Source organism: Pteropus medius, unplaced genomic scaffold (assembly GCF_902729225.1).
Source record: "Pteropus medius unplaced genomic scaffold, Ma_sr-lr_union100, whole genome shotgun sequence".
Classification (NCBI taxonomy): domain Eukaryota; kingdom Metazoa; phylum Chordata; class Mammalia; order Chiroptera; family Pteropodidae; genus Pteropus; species Pteropus medius.
In genome coordinates, this window is record NW_024349800.1 from 45,973,537 (window position 1) to 45,998,033 (window position 24,497).

Genomic DNA, 24,497 nt, shown 5'->3' on the forward strand with positions numbered 1-24,497 from the left:
ATGGGTTGTTTCATTATCAAATAGTGAGCACTATTTCAATGACAGTTTACATAGCAGAATTCCACAAAATTCATTCATTCCACAAAAGCAGGTAGGATCATAAAATTAAGCAAAAATGTAAAATTTCAATTATCTTCAATAAGTGGTTATGTGAATAGCAGCCATCTACTTTTATATTATTTTCTCTTTATCATCAGATGACAAATTTCTCCCATATCCAGTCATTCTGTATAATTTCACTTGATCCTGTGTAAACACTTTGGTTAGCTTTTTTGTGCTTGTTATTTAATAAAAATTGCTCAGTGGCAACTATTATTTTTTAAAAAACTACTAAGGTTTCTTCTCGATAAACTGAATTTACTTATATTCTAAGTGTTAATTTAATGAAATTATTACAGGTAAGAAAGCTTACTCACCACCCCCCTCAAGTGTTACTAACCTGTAATATGCTCCAATGTTAAATTAAAAATATTTCATAAATATTTTCATATTAATATCTAACTTTAAAGAACCTCAATGATAGCATCGGTATCACACTGAACTATTCAGAAGGGATGTTTAAGGAATTTCTCTCAAGCTCTTGCAAACTATAAACTAAGTATCTCTAAAGTAAAAACTTGTGGATATTTTGGTGAAAATCAGAAAAGCTGAAACCAGGGTCACTATCAATACAGAATATATTAGGGAATTATTTTACTAATGCCATCTTAACCATCTTGACATTCCCTAAATTAACCTCCAAACTGCAACCTCAGCATATCAAAAGATTTCAAATGAGAAACCTAACCCTAAGCTTTATATTTAATACTATATGCCTTGTACAGGGAATATTTTCTTAACCATTTCTTTTCAGACAGCTATACTTTATAAAGATACACGATAGGGTCAAAAATTTATACCAGTTTGTTATAAAGAGAATATATTCACGAGTGTACCTTTCTTTAGAAAATATCATGATTTCAAGTGCAGAAATATAAGAATGTCTAGTCTTAATGAGGTCAAAATCATATTTTGGGATTTATTTAAAAGGTGGCAACAGATTCTCAAATACACAAACTACTGACAAGAAATTATACAAATGAAGAATAGCACACGCATAATTCAGTTTCTAAAGGAAAATTAAAATGCAACACAAGGTAAGATGTAATACAGCGTTCAATTAAGGAAACCATCTATGAAAGAAGATGATAAAACACTATTATATTGTTTATGTGACTAAAATATCAGAGCAGAAAATTGCTAAGGGTGAGAGGGTGATTTTAAGCTCTGTTAAGACTTTCTTCAGACTGCCACGCCATGCAATCGAAAAGAATTGTATTAACACAAGCCTAAATCCTGTAATAGGTCCTCTTTAACACTGAGACACCCTATGGCTCCACACGGTATGTGTTTGTTCTCTGTTGCAAAGAACAAAACAATAAACAAAACTTGTTCAACTATGAAAGGAAGGAAAGAAGGAAGGAAGGAAGGAAGGAAGGGAGGGAGGGGAGAAGAAAAAAGAAAAGAAAAGAACAAAGAAAAGAAAAGAAAAGAAAAAAGAAAAGAAAAAAGGAAGGAACGGAAGTAAGATATTTTAACAAAATTTAATGTGTCACAATTCCCTAAATTCTAAAACTGGTTAAAATATGCCTTAACAAAAATGTAAGAGGTAAATAACAATCATCTAAAAATATCCAATTAGTTTTGTTGAATATGAAAAGTATTCTGTTTTTATTAAGTTTGTAGAAAGATTATTTTATTCAATGTTTTATTACATCAAAATTTTTAAAAAGAAACTGACTAAATTTTAAACAATAAACAAAAATATCTACTTCATTTTAAGTCAATGCAAATTTTCGCTAATTTAGGACTCTATATTAGTATATTAACATTTGGGGGATTTTTGGAAACAGATACATTATATATAAAACTGTTTTATAGACCTTAGAAATAAGCAAGTTCTATAATAGTTCATAAAACTTTACAAATCTTCCTAAACCGTTCTTTAATACAATGAAAATTATATGGAGAATTTGATTTTTAATGAAAATTTCAATTATTTTACAATCAATTTAAAACATAATTAAATGTCTCAATTCTTTTTTTGAGGATTAACATTCATCAGGATTACTATAACTAATAGCAAGACACACACACATACAACTAAAAGAGACTAGCTAGTTCTATTTTAAAAACACTAATGAACTAATAATTAGGTTGGAAATCATGATTTAAAATCAATATGATTTAGAAAATATTATATCAAAATTCGAAAGGACATTGTTGTGATCAGCTTACCATTATTAGCTGTTAACAGTACTGTATCTTGTACACAATTACACATCATGCTTTCAAACTGACAATCTGTTTTAACTGCTTTGCTCATTAGCACATGAAGATGTTGGTTGAACTTGAAACATCATAAACTGCATTTATATATACCCAGATTCCAAGATTAAATGCTGTTATTTTTAAATACCTTTTTAGAACATAAATATCTCATTTTATCTTATACCATTATGAATAAACATGGTGCTTAAAAAAATTTAACCATTTTTTGATATAGTTGGTCTTAAAGTGCCTTGCCTTATTGCTTAGTAAAATTCTACTCCTTAGCATGGACTCTCAAACTTCCTGGAATAAGATTCCAGAGTCAACACAACAAATATCAAATATAATTATCCACTGTTAACAAAGTACGAACTCAGGAACTCCTTAAGTATGACAAATGTTTATTTTACAGTTGCTGCTTCTGTAGCTATATAGATCTTCCTCACTACTTTATATTATTTTAGGTTCTACAGGTTCTATCCCCCTGGTGCTTCAAATCTATTTTCTTAAACTTGTTTTAAAAATCAGCATATGTAACTTTCCACATTATTCTGGCTCAAAGATAGCTCCACACTTTTCCTGCAGCTTAAAATAAGGGTTTCTTTTCTTTTTTGGCAGCGGGGAGGGTAAAAGGAAGAGAGATGAGCTTGAAACCTTGCTGATTTGTAGGTTTGCTTCTGAGTTGCTGGATATTTCCTGACAGATAAGGTTTATAAAGGAATACATACCAAGAGCTGGCCATGCTATCATATTGATAGCAGTTAACTCTTCCAGCTGAGACCAGAATACGATAACTTGCTATTAGTTATTATAGGCATTTATTATTTTATAAACATATTTTATCTACTTTACAAAGTAATATTAAAGGTACATATAGTTTATGAAATTATTTGCAAAAAAAATTTCACCAACTAAAACTTCTTACTATTTCCATTAGCAAGTATTGTACATTTGTTAGAGTACCTGATACTTGTTAAAATATCAAGTAATACAGGACAAGGTGTTATAAAATAGAGCACACAGCTGGGAAGCATTTTATTTTTTTTTCTATTTCATATGACATTGTTTAGGACAAGATTTTAAAGGTCTCTTTCCAGTAACTTTTATGACTTAGGAGTACCACTTAAAAATATTTACTGATGCTATAAATATTAGTGCTTTTCAACATATTGACAATTTTAATGAATGCCATATCTATTATACCTTTTGGTCCTTTGGTTGGAAAGATAAACAGAAACTTTAAATCAGAAGTTCAAATATTCAAAAATAGTTTTTAACCCATTTCCCGTCTGCTGAGAATATTTGCCGGTGGTGCTTATGGCTGCAGCATTGAACTTGAGATAACTTGCCGATTACAGTCCTAATCTTACCCCCAAAGTTTGCCACGAAATATCTCGCTTTTATTATTTTCGCATCTCTCTAGTATATCGATAGTCTTTGGAAACAAATGACATCATTCTATTTGTAGCATTCTATTTTATAGTAGTGATATTTCCATTTACAAAATATAATTCTCAATCACTGAAAATGTCAAATCCTAGAAAAAGTAGCATTCCCACGCGTGATTTGAAATTAACGCTGGCAGCAAGCTTCACTTTTTTTTCTTAAAACGGGAAATGGGTTACAAGCACACCCAAACAAATCAAATCTACATCAGCAATTGTTAATATTAGTTTTAGTTGTTATTAAGAATTCTTAGCAAGAACATACTGAAGTATGTATGAGATTTTTTTAATTATAATTTAAAAAACAAATTTAAATTTATAAATAAAAAGATTAATGGCCAAATTAAAGAAAGTTTAAGCATCAGATTTAAAATATCTTAATTTTGCGGCTATTCAGAAATATATTTTGTGAATAATAAGAATTATTTCATAAATATATATGTATAAATATAAATATATATCTACAGGATCTGCAATGTAGGAGAAAACCCTTTAAAAGAAAGAAATTGCACTTTTAAGATTATCAGGATGTTGTAATTTTTACCCTTTAAGTGAAGTATAATTACCATTCCAAGTGCTTTTGGCACAAGTTTTTAGGTGAATATTGACACAATCTTAAAAACATAATGCTTTTATATTTTATTTACTAGAATATGAGGAATCAAACAGAATTTAGAATTCTGACCAATCCAGATAACTACAACTGCTTAAATACAAAAAAAAAAAAAAAAAGAATTATTTAAAAAAAACCCTCAAACCTGTCTTTACATCTGGAACATGTAAAATTTTACCAGCAACAGCTTTTCTTCAATCCCTTCAGCAAGAATTCCCAGCTTTCACAAAAATGTAATTGTCTTTTTCTACTCATATATGATATAGATCACACCCCAGTATATAAGGACAAAAAATAAATGTATAATAAAAAGATTGGATAAATCAGGAGAGGCTTTTTGGTCTTGAATTCTTCACCCACTAACAATGAAGCAGCACTGTAGGCAGCCCAAAACACACCAAAGAGCTTTAAAAAAAAACAAACAAAAAGACAAAGGGCAGCATATTAGCAAGTCAATTAACATTCTGGGTATCAAAGAATAAAAATAATATTTACAATATTGTTTAAAACTACCCTGACAACCAACTGTGGTAAACAGTAAAACTTACTGAGAATGTTTAAAACTTATTAAGAATGTTAGTCCTTGCTTTGCTCCTTGACTTCTGCAAATAAAGTGTTTTGTTATCAAATATGTCTAATCAGAAGAATCACTTGGGGTGCCTATTAAAAAGAATCCTGAGATTCACTCTACTCTTGATGAATCAGAATTTCTAAGAAAAGGGTCTAGTAATTAACTTTTTTAACAAGTGTCCCTGGTGATGTAAGATAAGGCAACTTTTGGAAAAACTATTATTGGGCCAAATTACTGACAGAAATTTGACTGCCGAAAAAAAATTGATTTTTACAGACTAGAAATTTTGTCCTTTATATCCTAGTAGGAAAACAGATTAAGTTAAAAGTTTATACAATGTTTATTAAGTATCACAGCTTCTTCCCAGGGATAGAAAGATCGAATTAAATAAAGAGGAGAAAAAAACATAATATTTTGGTCGAGTTTAATTAAATAAAATATACTGTGGTCTTCTGATCATATCCATATCTAATTTTAAATTACTGCCACTGGAAATTTATGTAGTAATTATTGATACAATCACTGAAGCTATTTTACAGAATAAAATGAAGAACTTCAAGGGGAGAAATCAGGGAAACAATAATAGAAACAATAATAATAGACACACTGACATTTTGGGGCTGGATAATTGTTGCGGGAAACTGTCCTATATATTGTAGGATGTTTAGTAGTATCCCTGGTCTGTATCCACTATAATCTAGTAACATTCTACCCCTACGCCCAATTTGTGACACCCAAAAATGTCTCTGATATTGCCAAATGTCCCTGGGGAGCAAAACTGCCCGCAGTTAAGAACCACCAGTACAGAGGTAAGAAATAAATACTGGCAGACTGATCGAAAATGTATTTGAGATGGTTCAACCTTCTATAATGCTTTTTAAACTTAAAAACAAACAAACAAACAAACAAAAAAACCTATAAAATATTTTAAGCCTACAGAAAAGTATCGGAAAATATGAAATAAAATTATGATCAAATTGCATTTTTACATCATGATGCAATTTTTTTGTTCTAAATAAATAGTTAAAGATTAGTAAGAGTTACAGAGATTTAATACTAAAAAAATTAGCTGTTGTAGATTAAACTGTATTCTAACGCTGGAGTTAAATGAGTTTTGCATCATATTTCTCAACAAACCTTGGAGTGAAACAAGAAACATGTACAGTAGCTCACTACACACAGAAGATTAAGCAATTAGGAAAAAAAATTTGGCAAAGAAAAATCTCAAGTTTAAAAACAATTTTATCCTAATTTTTTAATGACACAAATAAGATTTTTCCACTTTATAAAATATTTATGTGGTACATAAAAAATATTACGGACCAATTTTCAGTTGAATTCGATGACTAAAAATAACCAGAGGACACAGTTTTAGCAATTTTGGGTGTAGTCCTAGCAGTATCCAAACAGGCTTTTACCCAAGTAAAAAAATAACTCACAAGCAGGAAGTGATCCTGAATGATTCAGTAAAGTGGTATGTTCACTAAGGCTACATAATTAAATGCCAGCATGGGGCTAGCTTCTGCACTGCAAGACTTTTAAACTAAGTGCTAATAATGCCAATTAAAAAAGTTTCAGAATTAGAATGTAGAGGAAAGAAAGTTGTTAAGGTTCCCATTTTGCAGAGGAGAATAAGAAAAGATATCTCTCCAGGGCAGACAAGTGGCAGAACCAGGACTTGAATTCAGAACTGACTGGTTCCAAAATCCATATTATTCTCAATAGCCAATGCTTATATAATGTCAGTATTGACCTGCAGTTACCCAATTCTAAATAGAATCATTTATTTTATACTGGAATTAGTGATGAACTTTAAATGAAACCAAATGTCATAAAAATCAAGTGGCTCTACTTAAAAAACAAATATTTTTAGTGTGGAGGCTACATAATGGCAGTTCTGAAAGTGGTGGTCTTAAAAGTTCTATTTTCCATAAAGAAAAAGCATTACATTCACTGTGTAATGTATAAGCATGTGCTAAAGCAGTCATTTCCCAAAGTTGTTCAAAATTAATAAATGACAAAATTTAAGTTATATTATTGATTAATACTTAGTATTATCAGTAAATGTTTAAAATGGGTACAAATGTTAATGTAAATTTAACACGGCATAAGGAAGTCTTTATCTTTGCCATACAGAAAAGTCAATTTATTAGAACCATGTCTATCATATTTATAAGGAGGTTACTATTCAAGGAATAATAAGAGTTATTAAATAAATGCCCAGGGTACTTTTAAATAAACATTTCCCACAAAATCTAAGTCGTAAACTCATGTTATAACCATAGAGAAGAAAAATTCAATATTAAAAAATCCCTGAGGCCCGATTTGCTCTTTGTTCTTTACTTTCCCCTTGATATACATTATAATTTCTGGTAATTAAAAGGGGAAAATAAAAGAAATACAATTATAAAGTCAGTGAGTAAGGTCATTGTTCCAAAATACTACCAACTGTTTGATAAATAGTTATAGATTATAGTATTCTTAACTAGAGAACTATTCTGCTTTTGTTATTGGAAAAGAGTGAACTAATTTTTATAATACACACTACTTACTTTTATAAGTGTAGATACCACTTCAAATGATCCAACCACCAAAAGTATAGGGGCTATTACAATGAGAGGAAGTAATGAATATCCTATAACTCCAAGAACTTGGCCATATGCAACCTGTGAATTTTCAAATTTTTAAATAAATATCACAGAAATCATGATACTCATTTTAATCACTACTGAACATCATATATATTCTTTGTTATAGTTACATAAATGTGAGAATAAAGAAGACATGACGTAGTATACCCATCATATTTCAAAGTATCATATACTTTACTGTTTTATCCTATACATATATACTATAACGAAGTTTAATTCGTAAATTTTAGGTAAAGAGATTAACAACAGTAACTCATAATAAAATAGAGCAATTATAACAATATGCTGTAATGAAAGTTATGTAAATGTGGTCTCTCTCCCTGATAACTGTTCTGATAACCTACAGGGCTACTAAGGGACTAAAAGGCAGGTGTATATACCATGGATACTAAACAAAGGGATGAATCACGTCCTGCACAGGATGGCACAGTATTTCATCACACTACTCAGAATGGTATGCAATTTAAAACTTAAGAATTGTTTACTTCTAGAATTTTTCACTTAGTATTTTTGGATGGCAATTGATCAAAGGTAACTGAAACAGTAGAAAGTGAAACTGCAGATAAGGTGGAACTACTGTACATGCAAAAATGGAGAACAATGCAACTCTTCTGTTTTTGTCTTGAAAATAGTTACTTTTTTAATTTTTTTATTATTTATTATTATTTATGCCTACAGCACCTAGTCTTCTTAGGTGGTCTCCCATCCAAGTATTAACCAGGCCCGATCCTGCTTAGCTTCTGAGATCAGACATCGGGCTTGTTCAGGGTGGCATGGCCATAGACTATGGACCATGCCTCCACTGGGGCACAAACCCAGGACCTTCTGCATGTAAAGCAGACGTGCTAACTACACCATGGAACTCATCCTAGTTACTTTTCTTTCAAATGTAGTATTTATGTTAAAATGTATTTAGTTTGTTTTTAGTTTTAAATGAATATATAAATTTTTAATTTTAATTTTAAAGTGGTAAATATCAATAACTATAACCCACATAAAGAAATTTCTTTGGGGACCTGAGATCAAAAAGTTTAAGAATTGCCCTAACAAAAAATATATTGTATGCTTCCCTAAAAAGCTGTAAATTACTGATAAGTGGGATGGAATCTTTTATTTCTGCTTCATTTCTTATAAAATTTATTGAGTATGTACAATACTAGTACGCTGATAATCTTAAAGAAGTAGAATAACTGAAAAGCAATTCTAGGGCAAGAAACAATTATAATATATATAGCTACTAATAGTATCTGCAGTATCAAAAATAACGCTTACCATCAAAAACAAAGGTTATTTTCAAAATTCACTACTTACTTCTCCACCAAGAACTCTGGCCAGTAAGAAAATTGTTAGTGAACCAAATATCCAAATGGTTATAATCCATGAGACCACCTTCAAGGGAAAAGAAATTAATGGAATTAACATCTTTGTACCAAATAAGCTGATAATTTCCCAGGAACTCAATTCTCTGCCATAAGATACTTTGGTATACCCATTTCAGGTCATAGAGAGTTTGTTTGGGTTCCCAGGTATCTTTCCAAAACTTAATAAGAACACAATGTGTAATACAATTTTACATCCAAAATGAACATTTAGCAATGATCGACTGCCTAAGGAAACCTCAGTATTTCAAGATTTATGGTAAAAGATTACTATAAAAAGAGAACAGAGTATTTACTCCCAACACCCTGGTTTATAGCATCCTACGAGAAAAATTTATCCCTGAAACAAGTTACTAACCTTCTCAGGAGGTCTTTAAAATTTTTATTAATTACATATTTATCTAAATAATAGAATATGGAAGGCATTTCACATAATTTAAACTCCTGAGACTTAGCATAATAATGATACATGCATATATTTCCAAGTTCTGTCTACTTGGAGGGTCTAGAAATAATACCCCAGAAGCTACGTAAGCATACTTATTGCTCAGATTCTGGTTTCTAAATATCATTCCCCAATGAAAGGAACTAGGATTCCACAGTGAAATGGTTGATTCCAGGGCCGAGGCAGGTAAAATAAAAACTAGAACACTTTGTGGAGTCAGAAGGAAAAGAAGTGTTCAAAAAAGGATGGGAATATGTTGAAAGGACACAGAAGCTAACCTGAAGGAGCTCCCAATGGCTAAAGCTGAAACAATCTGAGTAATAAAATAAATGATAGTAATATTGGATTACAATCGAGAATATAAATATCCATGAGTCCATACTGACATAAATATATGAATGATTAAGTAATGGCAAAGAAGGCATAGCTGTGCCATAAATATCAATTCATACATGTAGAACAAATGAGGAAAGTAGAAAATCGCCACTCAGTAAACAATATAGTAATTATTTTTCCCTGGAAAATCCATCAATAGATGCTAAAATTAGTAGGCTAAAGTTTGATGAAAAACAGGATGTTTGCATAGTCACAAAGTATCTCCACAAGATATATATTACTTGAAAAGATAAAAATAGCAACTTCACAGTCGGGCAGATACCATCCCATCACCTAACCAAATAATCAACATTAACGGCACCAGTAATAAGACATATTAACATAATGTAATCCCTGATAGTATACAGAGAAGGGCACAATGTCACTTCTGTGGTATTCTTGCCAAAAATACATGGCTCCAATTCAGTCATAAAAAAACATCAAGCAAAGCCAAAATGAGCAATATTCTATGGAGGTAGTAATATTCTGTTTTTAGCCTCAGATCCCTCTGTTCAAATGAAATAAAAAAAAAAATTAGAAATGTTCTAAAAGAAGGATTGGTGATAGGTAGGAGACCAGAGTCTCCATTCAACTTATTCCACAGTCTTTACACTTTCAACAGAATCCCTGATATAAACTACTGAGCCAAAGTAAATATTAATAGTATTAGTGTTATATTACATTAAAGGTCTTGCTATGGGGAGATTATTCTGGATTATCTAGGTGAGCACTACATGTAATCACAACTGTCCTTAAAAAAAGGAGGCAGAGGGAGATATGACTAGAGTAGAGAAGAAGACAATGTGAACGTGAAAACAGAGATTACAATGATGTGAAGCCAAGGAATGCTGGCAACCTCTAGACATGGGAGGAGGCAAGTAACAAATTCTTCCCTAGAGCCTCCAGAGGAATCAGACCTGCTGACATTTTGATCTTAGCCCTTTCATACTTATTTTGGTTTTCTGACTTTCAGAACAGCAAAAGAAAAAATATGTCTTGTTTTAAGCCACTAAACTTGTGTAAATTTGTTACGGCAGCAAAAGGAAACTAATTCATTTCTAAATCACTTTGTGGTAAAGTCTTAAACTAGGAATGAGGGAGTGATGTGTGTATGTTATGTCTTGATGATAAAAGATAAGCCCTCTGAGAATAAGACAAAGTATATAAAAACAAATACTGAGGGAATCCTTGTCATCACTTATTAGAATGTTTATTTTAAAAAACAGAACTAAAAATGAATAAAAGGTAAGAACATGGTGACGAGTTTTGTGTTTCAAATTCTTCATCCTTTGGAGAGATCAGAAAGGGTGTGGGCAGCCCTTTTGGTCACTTTTGGTCATTGGTCACTTCTGGTCAGCTGGGAGAAGTTGCATCCATTTACTCCAGTTGCTAGAAAAATATTAATATTTCCTATGTGAATGATGATGTGGAAGAGTTTGGAAAGTATAATCTACGGCACTCCCCACATATTTAATTAAGAATAATTCTAGGGATAACAAGTGAAAAATAATGAGTAAAGGTAAAGCATTTCTCAAATACGACGTAATATTACAGTTAATATTTGGCTACCTTCAATTTTAAAACTCTTAAAACATTTAGAATTTGTATAAAGTAAGGTATACTTACCCTAAATTGTCCATATAATGATATCATGGAAAAGAAAAGAACAACAGCCAGAGGACCCCAAAAGTCAGGATTGTCTCTCACCACTTGTCTATTAAAACCAAGTGATGGCATTGGCATCAAAACACATCGGATTTTGTAGTAAATATCCTTTAGATCGATATCCAATTCCTCCCTATAATTGTAAAATAAAAATTTTTTAAAGGCACACAACACTTCTGAAAACTGAGACAGTTGCAGTAGAATTTACATATAATGGTACAGTTTCTATACATAAGTCAACAAAACATTTGCATTTGAAGTACCATATATTTCACTGATTCATTTTCAACATTTCAACATCTCTAAAGTTGGATGCATCTCACAATTGTTAGTGTCTTGCAACTGTTGTCAGCCTGGAATGAAGCCAAGTGCTTACAAGATCTGCCTTTCCTTTTGCCAGTCCCCTGCAGGCACTACCAATTTGGGACAACTTTAAAATAAAATTATCTGCTTGAAAGTTTTTTGAATTATACTGATAATTCAGACGACAATCCTATATGAGAATGAGGGTAGGGTTTACATTCTCAGGGGAAATTTTTCTTCCAACACCCTACCGAGTGTCTCACTGAGACAAATAAACTTCTCTGTTGTCTCTTTTTTTATGGTAGGTTATTTCTCATTTATCCTTATGCTAAGGAGAAAGCCTTTCATATCCTGGCTTTATACTGTTTTAAGCACTTTTTCATTCTTATTGATAATCGTAAAATAACTGCATCTTATAAGCATCTTAGAATGAGCATCCTAGATTTGATGAAATATGGTATATTAACATAGAAATAGGATGTTTTAGCACTTCATCTACCAATAATTACTACAGAGAATAATTTAGTAATGCCTCAATTTTACAAAGCTGTTTTTCTTTCCAAAATTGTTAAATTCTTTACTTTTTTCCCAAGTAATACACAGTTGCTTTAAAAAAAAATGAAAGTCTCTTTATAATCTTCTCAGTGGTAGCTCTAGAATTTCTATACGAGAGATTTTGGAGTGTAATCTTCTTGGACATCTTAATTTATCTTAAACTGAATTTCCACAACAAGCGCCACGTTTACTTGAGATAGCCATGTATCTAGGTAAGCCCTAACAGTTTGGAGTGAGTATGTATGTATGTATGTATGTATGTATGTATGTATGTGTGTGTGTGTGAGAGATAGAGAGAGAGAGAGATAAAGAGAGAGAACAGAGGATTATGATTCTTTTAATTTTTGCCATTTAATAGGTTAAAAATATTCTCTCATTATTTCAGTTTTTCTAATTACTAGTAAAACTGAAAACAGCTAAAACTGTTAAGATTTTCCATATTTATCTTTAAATAACAATGAAAGAATATAATCGCCCCACACACTAGCTCTAAAAACCAAAAAGTACGTATTACTATTTTTACATACAAGAGTGGCTTATTATCTTCAGGATCATCATCTTCAACTTCCAATAGCCAGCCATATCCTCTTTGTCTCAGAAATGTAGTAGCTGTAGATTCTTTGATAAAATCTCCACCAAGGTTTAATTTGACATCTGGTGCTGCTATTGAACCACTGAGCTCTTAGGAGAAAAGAGGACAAAATGATAAACCAAGGTAAAATGTGTGAATCTTAACCAAATGGGCATCTATTCAGCTAAGATAATTATCATTTGAAGATCTGCTATTACATACAATATTCATATTTTAAAGTTATAGATATCTAAATATCATCTTTTATTTTACAAGAAAACAAAAGATGAGAGAAGTGAAGACATATGAAAAGTTTCATTGCTAATTAGCTGGGTTGGTACCAGAATCTAGATTTATAACAATAACTTTAAATTTTAAATGGAAGATATATACAAAATATATTACATGATAACATTTTGGAGTCCCTTCATTATTATACACATTGTGTGCTTCAAAACAAAGTGATTGTACACAGTCTTCTCAAAAGCATTACATATGTACATATATAAACCATTAGATATAACTTATTTGCTAAAGGAAAACTATAGATAATTCTTCTCTACCTTTCCATTCTTTCATTTAAAGTACCAAATAGCTATGCTAAATGCTTCATATATTAATGTTTAGTTCTGGATAAATCTGACTAGTAAGAGTTCCCTTTTATTTCAGCTAATGCTTTTCTTTATATAATTACATCATTCATCTTCAGATTTAGCAAAAATAAAAGATTTTTTTTTTTTTAGGTCAGCTCTAAAAAATGATGAAGAGATTCAGTCACCCGCATTACAAAATAAGTTCCATTCACAGTCTGCACAGGAGTTTAGAGGTTACAGATAATCACGATAGTACAAATGCTACATTTTCTGGTCACAAAAAATTGGGAATACTAAAGGACTTGCTTGAGGTCATACAGGAATTAAGAAAAAACACATTGTAGGATCAGACAATACACACTAGTAAACAACCATCAATATTGTTAACTGGAAGCCACATGACGAGTGGTATTTTAAAAACATAATTTTGGCAACAGCAAACCAGAACATTCTTAACACAGATGTGCCTTCTCTGGAGATTATATATAGTACAAAAAAGAGCTTAATTTTAACCTAAATTTTAGGTTTGCTTTTGAGAACAGTCATTAAAATTTTGGCTTAAACTTCAATCAATGAGTGGATCAATTATGTCACATCTTGGTCTGGCTGTGACAACTCCTGCAATTAATTATAATAAAGTGTGCATTCTGAAGCTATATCCTAGCTTACCTACTAATTAATACAGCAAATCATTAATGTCTTATGGTCCCCAGTTTCCCAAAGTTCTTTTTTAGGTTTAACATTACATGATTCTAAAAGTTTTTATAAGGGAGTTTACTCACCTAGAGATAAAATGCAAGTACTTTTGAATTCACTGTCTTTCCCTACTTAAAAGTTTAAAAATAGTCTTTGTAGATGCTGTAGACTCTTGTAATTAAAAGTCTCTCAAAATCGCTTTCTGCTTGTCTTAACCTCAGCTGAAAATGAAAGAGTTGAAATTTAACTAAAATTCCATTTACAGGACGTACAAAGAGTATTTTTCTTGATTTAACAAGAGGAAGATTTAGATCAGGAAATCATTAGTAAAGCAGTGGCATTAAAGGTTTTAGAATATGAGGCATGAAAGGACCTTAACAACTGTTTCCTGGCCCATAGAAAGGACTATACTAAAAATTCTTAATCTAAACCAAAAAAGGATATATAAATTATAGTGCTAAGGAATGGTGTGATAAAGAATTGTGTATGGTTAGTAGTTTGTGCTAACATGGGTGCCAGAACTTCAAAAAGGCACCTTTAGCTCACAAATTCATACTATTTTCCATTCCATGCAAAGTAGGAAAAAAATATTATGAACATATATGAATGCCTACAACAGCAATTTGACACATCCCTTAGTACCTCCTAAGACACAACTAGATGTGGGTACAAAAAAAACAACAGAAAGGTCCAAAAAATTGGTAGCAAGCTACTAAGAATAATGTCAAAAAAAAAAAAAAGGAGAAAGATTCTAAATCACTCTAGGAGTACAGCTGGTTTAAGTTAAACGAGAGTAAGAACCAGCTAGCTTGGTTGTCAACTCTAGGATAGGTATCCAGATTTTAAAAACCCCACTAATTTTAAATTAATTCTTTCTTACGACACTATGTATAATTGTCATTTTCTAAGTAAGAAAAATATATAGATAGTAATAAATAGAAATGAATTTAAGAGGAAATAATCTTTGAAAAAATCTATTGCAAAAGAAAATCTTAAAAATGTTTCCACTGCTGTTTGGGTTCAGTGGAAGGAAGAATATCAATCAGTAAGTTTCAAGTTTTATGGAAAGCCCCCTGGAAAAATTACAGAACAAAATTTAACAGTAATTTTCTCTCCTTTTCAACACAAGTGTATCACTGGGAGAGGGATCTTTTCTCTCAATATTCTACTCAGACTGAGAACTCCACTTTGAAAGATGAGGAAGAATCTGGTCAGTGCAGTATGATAGTATACTCAGGATTTACTAATCTGCCCCTAGACAAGTTCTAGACTTCTGTGAAAGGAGAGTATCCTGCAATGAATAGTGAATGTTTTGTTGGTACTTGTCGACTTCTTAAATATGTGAAGCTTTTTCTTATTTAACATTCAGTAAGAGCAAAGACAAAAATCATTTCATTTCATTTGAAAATAAAATCCGTATGTGCTTTAATCAAAAACAAAATTGAGTATTTGTTTGGCAAAAGAAACACATGTTTTATACTGAAGGTATAAATTCCATTGTTCCATTTTAGCTATAAAAACATTTTAATGCATATATAGGCCAATGACAGATATCAAAAAACCAAAGAAAGTACATAATGATTATTAGACCTATATTGGAGCTTGCTAGATCATGTTAATCCATAAAAAAAAATTTTAAGACTGTATAAAATTGTGTCTTAGGGCAGCTGTAACAAAATATCATAGACTGGGTAGCTTATAACAAATAGAAATTTATTTCTCCCAGTTCTGGAGGCTGAGAGTCCAAGATCAGGGTACCAGCATGGTCAGCTTAGGGTCCTCTTGCAGCTTACAGACTACTTGCATCCTCACATGGCAGAAGCGGGTAGGGAGCAGCTCTACTCTGTGGGGGTCTTGTTTATAAGAACACTAATCCCATTTATGAAGATTCCACCTAAGTACCTCAGAAGGGCCCCATTTCCTAAAACAATCACATTGGGCATTAGGATTTCAACATATGAATTTTGGGGGGACACAAACATTAAGACCATAAGAAGGGATAAGAAGATTGAAGAAGGCTGAGCTCAAAAAGCAATATATTGAACTCAGGTCTTTTCTGTAGACCTACAGAATCAATTGTCAGCTTAACATTTCCTTGTAGCTAAGTCAAAAGCATCTAAAACTCAATAGTCCAAAACTGATTTCTTGTTACCTAAGGTCTTACTCCAGTTTCTTATTTCAGTGAATGGTTCCACTATCCATCCAGCATTACAAACCAGAAATTTGATTATCTTTGATAGTTTCCTTCATTCCCATGTTTCTTGCTTCATCCAATCCACCAAATTTTGTCATTTTTACCTCTAAATATTTTTTTGAACCTGTCCACTTTTCTCCATTTCTACCACCAGCACCAAGTTAGTGCAAACTATCATTTCCTGCTTGACTATAATGGTCTACTAACTGCTATCTCCCTAGTCATTCTTGTCTTGTTCCAATCCATTTTCTTAACTATAGTTAGAAGAATCTTTAAAATTCAAATTTTCCATTTTCCTGTTTAAAATCCTTCGACGGACTCCCACTGATTCTTTAGCTCAAATCCAAAAATCTCTACATGCCTTCTCCAGAACAATTTCTTGCCCCCACCCTTCCATCTGTACGCTATGCTCTAGCCACCCACCCTAAGCCTCTCAGTTCTTTGCATGAACCAGAATGCCCCTTACCTCAGGGACGTTGTACCAAGCCATTTCCTCTAACTTAAAATAATTAAATGCCACCTATTTTTCAGTTCTCAGATATAACTGCTTAAGAAATTTTGACTCCTAGGTTAAGTTCCTATCATACTCCCCTGGATTTTTCCTTCTTAGCATTTACCACTGTTTATAATAACATATTTGTGTGATTATTTGGATAATGTCTATAAGTTCTATGATGGCAGAACTAAGTGTTTTTATTGTAGTTTTGTTTTGAACATATGTCCCAAGTACTCATAATAGGCAACTAACAAATGTGTGCTGGTTGAGTGAATTAATTTAATGGAAGGGCAAATAGCTTCATATAGCTTAAATCGAGAAGTGACATTAAAGACTTTTAATAAAACAAATATACAAAATTAGATTTGAATTTTGGAAGCAATGTTAGCTGCACTATAGAGGACTGGCTTTACAGTAAAGAGTACAGATGAGAAATGGTCAGGACTTGAACTAAGGTAGTGTCAGTAGAAAGGGAAGAAAAATTATAGTTATTCTGGAGCTCTTCTGAAATAATTTTATTGACCAACTGAAGATGAGAAAGTGAGCGACAAGTTTCTAGCCTTTGGCAAGAGGAACAATATCACAAACATTAAATCATTTTCACTTCCTCCCTCATTTTAACACTAATCAAGTAATCCATCAATAAATATTAATGGATTACTTATTCCTATAATGCCCTAAGAGTAATATAAAGAAGTGAGATACCTTGAGGAATTTAAACTCTAATTGATATTTAAACAATGAAATTTCAGCCAGAAAAAGCAATGAGTTCCTGATTCATGCTGCAACATAGATGAACCTTGAAAACATTTTGCTTGGCGAAAGAAGCCAGACATAAAAGGTCACATGCTGTATTACCCCATTTATATGAAACGTCCAGAATCTATGCAAACCTATAAACAGAAAGTAGATTAGTGGTTGCCAGGGGCTAAGAGGCAAGTGGAGGAATGGAGAGTGACTGAAAATGGGTAGATACGTGGGTATAGGGTTTCTTTTTAGAGTGATGAAAATGTTCTAGAATTAGATAGTGGTGACGGTTGTACAACTTTGTGAATAAACCAAAACACACTGTATTCTATGCTTTAAGTGTGAAGTTTATGCTGTGTGAATTATATCTCAATTTAAAAAATCTAAGATGTGATACACAACCCTATTAGCACTGTAAAATACACTCTTCTGTAGGTGAATAACAACACAAATTGCCTACTGAACACAAGTTGTAAAGAGGAGTAAAGAGACCTAAGCTCTCAGAGAGGTGGTCAGGAAGGTTATATGGAGGTGGAACCTGAATTTGGCTATGAGGGATAGCTGGCTGAGCAGAGAATGAGAAATCATTTCAAAGAAAAGAAATGGCAGGGACAAAGGCATGGAAGCCCAAGGCCTGTGATGGGCACAGATTTCATCTCTAAAGTTGTGGAAGATAGGTTGGGAACAAATTGTTAAGAGCATAAATATCAGCCCCCCAAAACCCAGTTGTCTTTATTTTATAGGCACATGTTTCTCTATACATGTTCTGTGGAATCTGGGTCCTACCAGATGTCCTTCACAGAAGACTTTTGATGTTCACTGAATTTGGAAAACGCTGCCAAACTACAATTATAGTTTCAGAATTAATATTGGCATATCAAAGGCTTTGGGAATTCTGCATTAAGGAAACTAGTTTAACTTAGCTTACATTATTTATCAAATTTATGTCATCATGGACATTATGTCATCATATGACCTTTTGAGAAACACTACTGAAGATACTTTTGTAGATAGGATGCAAAGTTCCAGCATAGTAGTAGAGATTCCTGGGTGCTGAGGATATGGGATATGACAGAGATAGCTTAGTTGTGAAAATAAGAAAAAAGGGAAGAAGCAGATTTAATTAAAAATTCTGCCAATTAGAAGAGACCTATGAGTGATGATAGAGATGAAAGGAACAGAGGAGAAATAGCAACGGCTAGAGAAAAAACTAGAGAAGAGAAGGAAAGGTTCCAAATGAAGCAGGGAGATATGAAAATAATGGCATTAGTAGAGGCTTATCCTAGGAAAGAAAAGTTTCAAGATTTGGAGGAAAGATGAATGTTTCAATACAGATACAAAGATATTCAGAGGTAGAAAAACATGAGGATGGAAAATGACTATTGGGTGGCTTAGAACATCCTTCTTGCTTAGTTGTCTCTGTTCATGCCCTTTCCAACCGGTTGCTGAATTTGTCAAATTAGTGCTGGCTTCAGTTCTAGTAGCACAACACCTTTATCTTAAGCAAAAAATATCAAGTAGTCATTCATTTATCAAACATTTACTGAGTTCCTGTTATGTGCCAGGTTCCCTGCCAGGCAGCGGGTATGATACTGGGAGTAAAGCACAGCTTCTAACCACAAAGAGCTCATGGTCTACATCAGCATTGTTTTAGGTCTGTGAAGACTGAGAAGTATAAGCTATAGGGGCTGCTTTCACCAATTATTTTACTTGCATAGTTCTTAAGTGAGTGTTCTTCCACCTTTTCAATCTGAAGAACTACTTATTCTTCAAAATATACCTCATCTGTTCCTGAAGACTTCCTTGATCCCTTTCTGCACAATTAACTTCTTCCTTTGAACCAAATTTTTTATAGCATTTATTGAAAATTTTAAATCTCTTTCTTATTAGACCATTTCTTGGAGTCAGAGACTTCCTCACATGCAGTCTTTTGCACATGGATGTAACTCCTGTCATCCTACACATATAATACGTTATCTATCCTTCAAAGTTTGGCAAACCTCCATCAAATTATCCAGGATCTCCCAGCTGAGAAAATTTCCTCCTCTTCTGATCTTTCATAACATTCTAAATCAGTGCTCCTCAAGCTTTAATGTGCGTATGAATCACTGAAGGATCTTGTTAAAATGCAAATTATAATTAGAGCAGATTCTGCATTACTAAGTACCAAGGTAAAGCCAATGCTGATGGTCTGTGGACATAAACCAGGTAAAGAATTACTATTTGTCTGACATAAAATAATTTCAAAGGATTGCCTTGAAGAATTCTATACTACACTTTACATATATGTAACAGTATCATTACATTCTTACATTTATACACATGCATTTCATTACTGCTTTTGTATGCAGTTTTACACCACAGACTTGAGTATTTAGGATTTCACTATTCATTTATTGATTTAGTCACTCATAGCTCATGTTCTTTTAACTATAATTATGGACCTTGACTTGCTACACATTATCTTAAATAATTCTCACCATATTCTGATAAGTGGTGTGCTTTTCATTTTACAGGTGACAAAATGGACGCTCACAGAAGTTATGTAACTTGCCCAACATCGCAGAGCTATTATAGGAGTCAGGACTTTAAAGTCTTTTGGCTCTAAATCAAGTAATTATTTAGTTTTGCCATCCAAAATGTGCTAAGTTTTGTAGTCCCAAGTATCAATGTCATATGAGGTAAAAGAAAGCAGAAATCATTTATCCCTATAACAAACAATTATTTTGTGATGTTTATATTCTGGGTTTTGTGGTAGGTGTTAGGATATAGAAAAGATTTCTAGAGAACTTTCTGGTTCTGAGGGAGAGTTAAGCAAGGTTTCACCATGGAAGGAGCATTTGATTTCAGTTTTAAGTTTCAACCTGGAGTAAGGAGAACAAAGGTACTTTAAACATAACGTTCAGGATATGCATAGGTATGGAGATGAAACATCAAGACAGATTTTTGGACAAAGGATATGTGATCAAATGATAAGGATTGGTATCATTAAGAGAGATGTGGACAAAAAACTAGAAGGAAAGTATACATTGAAAATATCTATAAGCCTAAAACATTCATGGTTAGCATAAAAAAGGAAGCAGCAAGAATTTACAAGACATCTTAGGAACCAGAGAAAAAACTTGGAGTTTGCAGAGTTAGATGTTCATTTTGGAGAACAATAAATGTGTGGGACCTGTTAATGCTGAAACCGACACAGCAGCACCACTGCTAACATGTACTGAGCACTCAACTCCGCCAGATATAGTACTTAAATATTTGGGTACTTGGGTATTATTAAGAGAGGCTAAGTAACTCACCTAATACTACATAAACAGTAATTGGTAAAACCAGGATGCAAATCCAAGTCTCTTTCCACTATACTTCAGATACACTATTCTATTTAAAAAATATAAGAAAGAGGCATCACGGTTTAGTGGAAAGAAATCTGAGGAGACAGAACACCCAATCTCATTTCCAGATCCTTCATGTGGAGGTTACTAAATTTCCCTAAGCCTGCTTTATTATAAAATACAGAAATAATAAAACTCAGCAGGATTCTTATAAAGATCAACCAAGACATCTGCTAAAATACTATGGAAATTTCAGCTGTACAAAGTTATACACATCAAGGTGTTAGTATACATATATCTTCCCTGGTCTATATATTCCCAGATATACAGGCAGTCTATATATCCTTGAAGGCTATATCAAGTTTGAATAAACCGTATGGATTTTACTTATTTCAGGTTTCTTGGTTTAGTATATAAAGTCAGTGCGTTAGCTCATTCTATATCATTCTGTCAAATTTTTTAGGTGTATTTAAGAAAGGTAATTCCCAGGGGAAGGGATGACATGAAAAATATACACACTGATAGAGGAGTCTGAACAAACATCAGGTTCTGATACCCAATGATAATTTTTTAAGTCTGGAAAATTAAGCTGACATTTCACCCTAAGCGCTATGCTATCAAATGCAGATGAAACAAACTGAAATATTTAGGGTTGCTTTATTTCACCAAATACTCGTATTAAGTTTTAACATCAGTAATAAAAAAAAAACGTATCAGCTATGTTCTCTATGACAGATAAAATTTTTATTTTACATTTTAAATTGTAACAAAACTAGGGTATTATTTTTTAAAAAAATACCTATGAAAAAACAAAATAAGGAAAACAAAACAGAAAAAAGGGAAAACAAGCTATACTAACTGATGCACTATGAAACTGGATTTCTGAGAAAATATTACGTTTTTCTTTAGACTGAAATTTCTATAGCTAAATATAATTTATTTTTTCATATGAGGCAGGAAGTCTGGTCACTGGAAAATCACTGGTGTACAAAGCCTAAAAAAGTTAAGAGTCTGGTAAGGAACAGGGACGAGGAGGAAAACAAATTTTCCTAAGCTGTAGAAAAAGCTCTCCAGCACAAGTGCTTCATCAAAATAGTACAAGGAAATCTGTAGAAGCTATTAGGAACACCTAACCAGATTAAAATAAGTTTTAAGTATACCTGGGTCTACTTCTCTGAATATTGAGGTCAAACCCTAAAAAAACAAGAGGAAAACTGGGACGTAGGCAAGATATCGAATTCCATGTAGTTGCAGGGCCGAATCCAATCCCAGCACAAGTTACCTATTGATAAATAACAGAGGAACGCTGCTCTCCTTCCTCGTTTTCATTCTTTGACACTCATCCTGGCCAATCTAACGATCGCTTTCCTGAGTAATAGCAAGTCATCCAGAATTAAAATCTTCGAGTTCTGTGGGCTCACTTAAGGCGGGCAGGTCACCTGGAAAAACCTGCCCCACACGGAATGGGGTAAGCCAGAGCTGACCGAAAGCACTTGGAAAGCTCCCCTACACCCCTCCCTCGGCCACTCGGGCCCTCTTGGAAGGCCCTCGCAGACGCAGAGGGCTTGAGTCACCAGTCAGCTTGCTGCCCGTCCCCACCCTGACCACAACCTCTTTCAGCACCAGAAAGACCCCGCCGCATCCCGCCCGGCGTCCTCCGAGGTGAGAGGCCCGTCGGGGGCTCAGTCTCACCTTCCGCGTCAGCTGAGGAGACAAAGGTGAAGTCCCCGTTAGTGGGGGAATACGCCGGGGGCGGGCCCGGCGGCTGCATCTCGCGGCCCGTCGGAGCCGGCGGCGGTAAAGAAGGCTGCGGCTGGGCCCAGGCCCGAAGGCGGCCGCCGCGCCGACCCCCACGCGCGCCCTACGGTGCGGCCCGTGAGACAGGAGGTGCGGGCTGGAAGCTAGGCCTGCAACGAGCACAGCGGGCCGCAGGGTTGCCCCAGAGACTGCCCACCAAAGTCCTCTCGGTGGCGACCGCCCAAGCACCACGACGCCGGCGTCCTGACAGGACCATAACAGTGACAGCGCCGCTGCGATTGGCTCTTTGTAATGTGCTCTCCCATTGGCTCCCGGAGAAAGGTTCTGATTGGGCCGACCCGCTGTTGATTCCGGAAGTTTATCCAGGATAGGAAGGTCACTTCTAATTCGTGGGCCACTCTGGCTTTCCCCTCCCCCTGAGCTGTTTTTGTTTTCTTAACGTCTCATCTCTTTCTCTTTCTTTACTTATGTTCTCCTTTTATTTGTTAACTGAGTAGGTTCAAGAATTTACAACTAGGAACGTGTCTGGAAGTCAGCCCATGTCTAAGATCCCAAGATTTTGTTAAGGATAGGGCAAAGCAAATGAAAAAATACCACGAAATTTCCTACTGTTTTGAAGGTAGTTTTTTCTTGATTGGGCCTTCATTTGGTTGCTGTAGACGACCTTTGTATCTCAGAACTCCTGGTAAATTAGTTCTACCAGTTTCTGGGTTTTTTGCTGTTTCCTTGGAGAAAAAGGGCTTGGAGCTTCCTAGTCTGCCATTTTGCTGACATGGTTTTTTTACGCCTGATTTCCTAGGAATTTCCCCTTTATCACAGCTTATTGTTCAGTAAGAGTTTGGTCATAGGTTGTATTTAAGCCATTTATGCCAGGGAGGCTTTCAGCCTGTGTTGATGGGTTTGTGTATGGATTAGGGAATGCTTTCAAATCCACTCCACGTTCAGCCCTGATTTCTCTTGAGTGGATGCAATCGAATGTATGTACACAGCTTCCCAGATCCCCAGAGTTAACCATTATCCCAGGAGTGCTCCTGTTTATCTTTCTCTAGTTATTCCATTAACCCTCTGGCTAGTAACTGGTAACCTCTTTTTGTTCTCCTTCCAAATGTCTGATGTTTCAACAGCGGTCTTAGGCATTATTCTGAATAAAGTCAGTCCTTTCCCTGCAGAGTATGGAACTTTTTATTTTCATGTCCTGCCTTTCTGCCTAGGCAGAACCTCTGTGTGACTACACCAGGGCTGCAGGCAGAGACCTGCTCTTCCCAGAGTGACACCCGTGCTCTTTATGAGTGAGCACTTGGGGGTATGGCAGCCCCTGGTCTTCACAAGTTGCCTCTTTCAGCCTCTACCTTCAAAACAGTAGGAAATTTCGTGGTATTTTTTCATTTGCTTTGCCCTATCCTTAACAAAATCTTGGGATCTTAGACATGGGCTGACTTCCAGACACGTTCCTAGTTGTAAATTCTTGAACCTACTCAGTTAACAAATAAAAGGAGAACATAAGTAAAGAAAGAGAAAGAGATGAGACGTTAAGAAAACAAAAACAGAATCTCCACTCTCAGACAATTCTAACCAAGATTTAATAGATTTTTCTCAAGTGACTATTTTGCCATATATTGTATGCCCTTAGGACAATTTTCTGAGAGTTTAAATAATAGTTTTTTAAAAATAATTTTCATTAGTTAAATTGATGTTTTGTTGGGGAAATTGTCTGCTGAGCTCCTACTCCGCTTTGCCAGAATCCTGTGCCCATGCTTTTGTTTCAACTTTTCTATATCGTTACAGTCTAGATATGTCT

General features: G+C 33.9%; 1 protein-coding gene across 3 annotated transcripts; it reads right to left on the bottom strand.

Annotated features, from left to right (window-relative positions):
* Positions 1–993: 993 nt before the first annotated feature.
* YIPF4 (Yip1 domain family member 4) lies at positions 994–22,963 on the bottom strand. 3 transcript variants are annotated; one of them, XR_005658300.1, is made up of 8 exons: positions 22,634–22,963; positions 22,224–22,390; positions 14,259–14,393; positions 12,840–12,993; positions 11,416–11,587; positions 8,902–8,979; positions 7,492–7,605; positions 994–4,773 (listed from the first exon to the last, which is right to left on the bottom strand). XR_005658300.1 is itself a non-coding variant. In XM_039887462.1 (6 exons), the coding sequence occupies exons 1-6, from the start codon at positions 22,710–22,712 to the stop codon at positions 4,636–4,638; spliced, it is 735 nt and encodes a 244-aa protein (XP_039743396.1). In that variant the 5' UTR covers positions 22,713–22,957; the 3' UTR covers positions 994–4,635. The 3 variants fall into 3 exon arrangements, 1 of the variants encoding a protein (XP_039743396.1); XR_005658301.1 differs by lacking the exon at positions 22,224–22,390 and having other exon boundaries at positions 22,634–22,960; XM_039887462.1 differs by lacking the exons at positions 14,259–14,393; positions 22,224–22,390 and having other exon boundaries at positions 22,634–22,957.
* Positions 22,964–24,497: the final 1,534 nt, after the last annotated feature.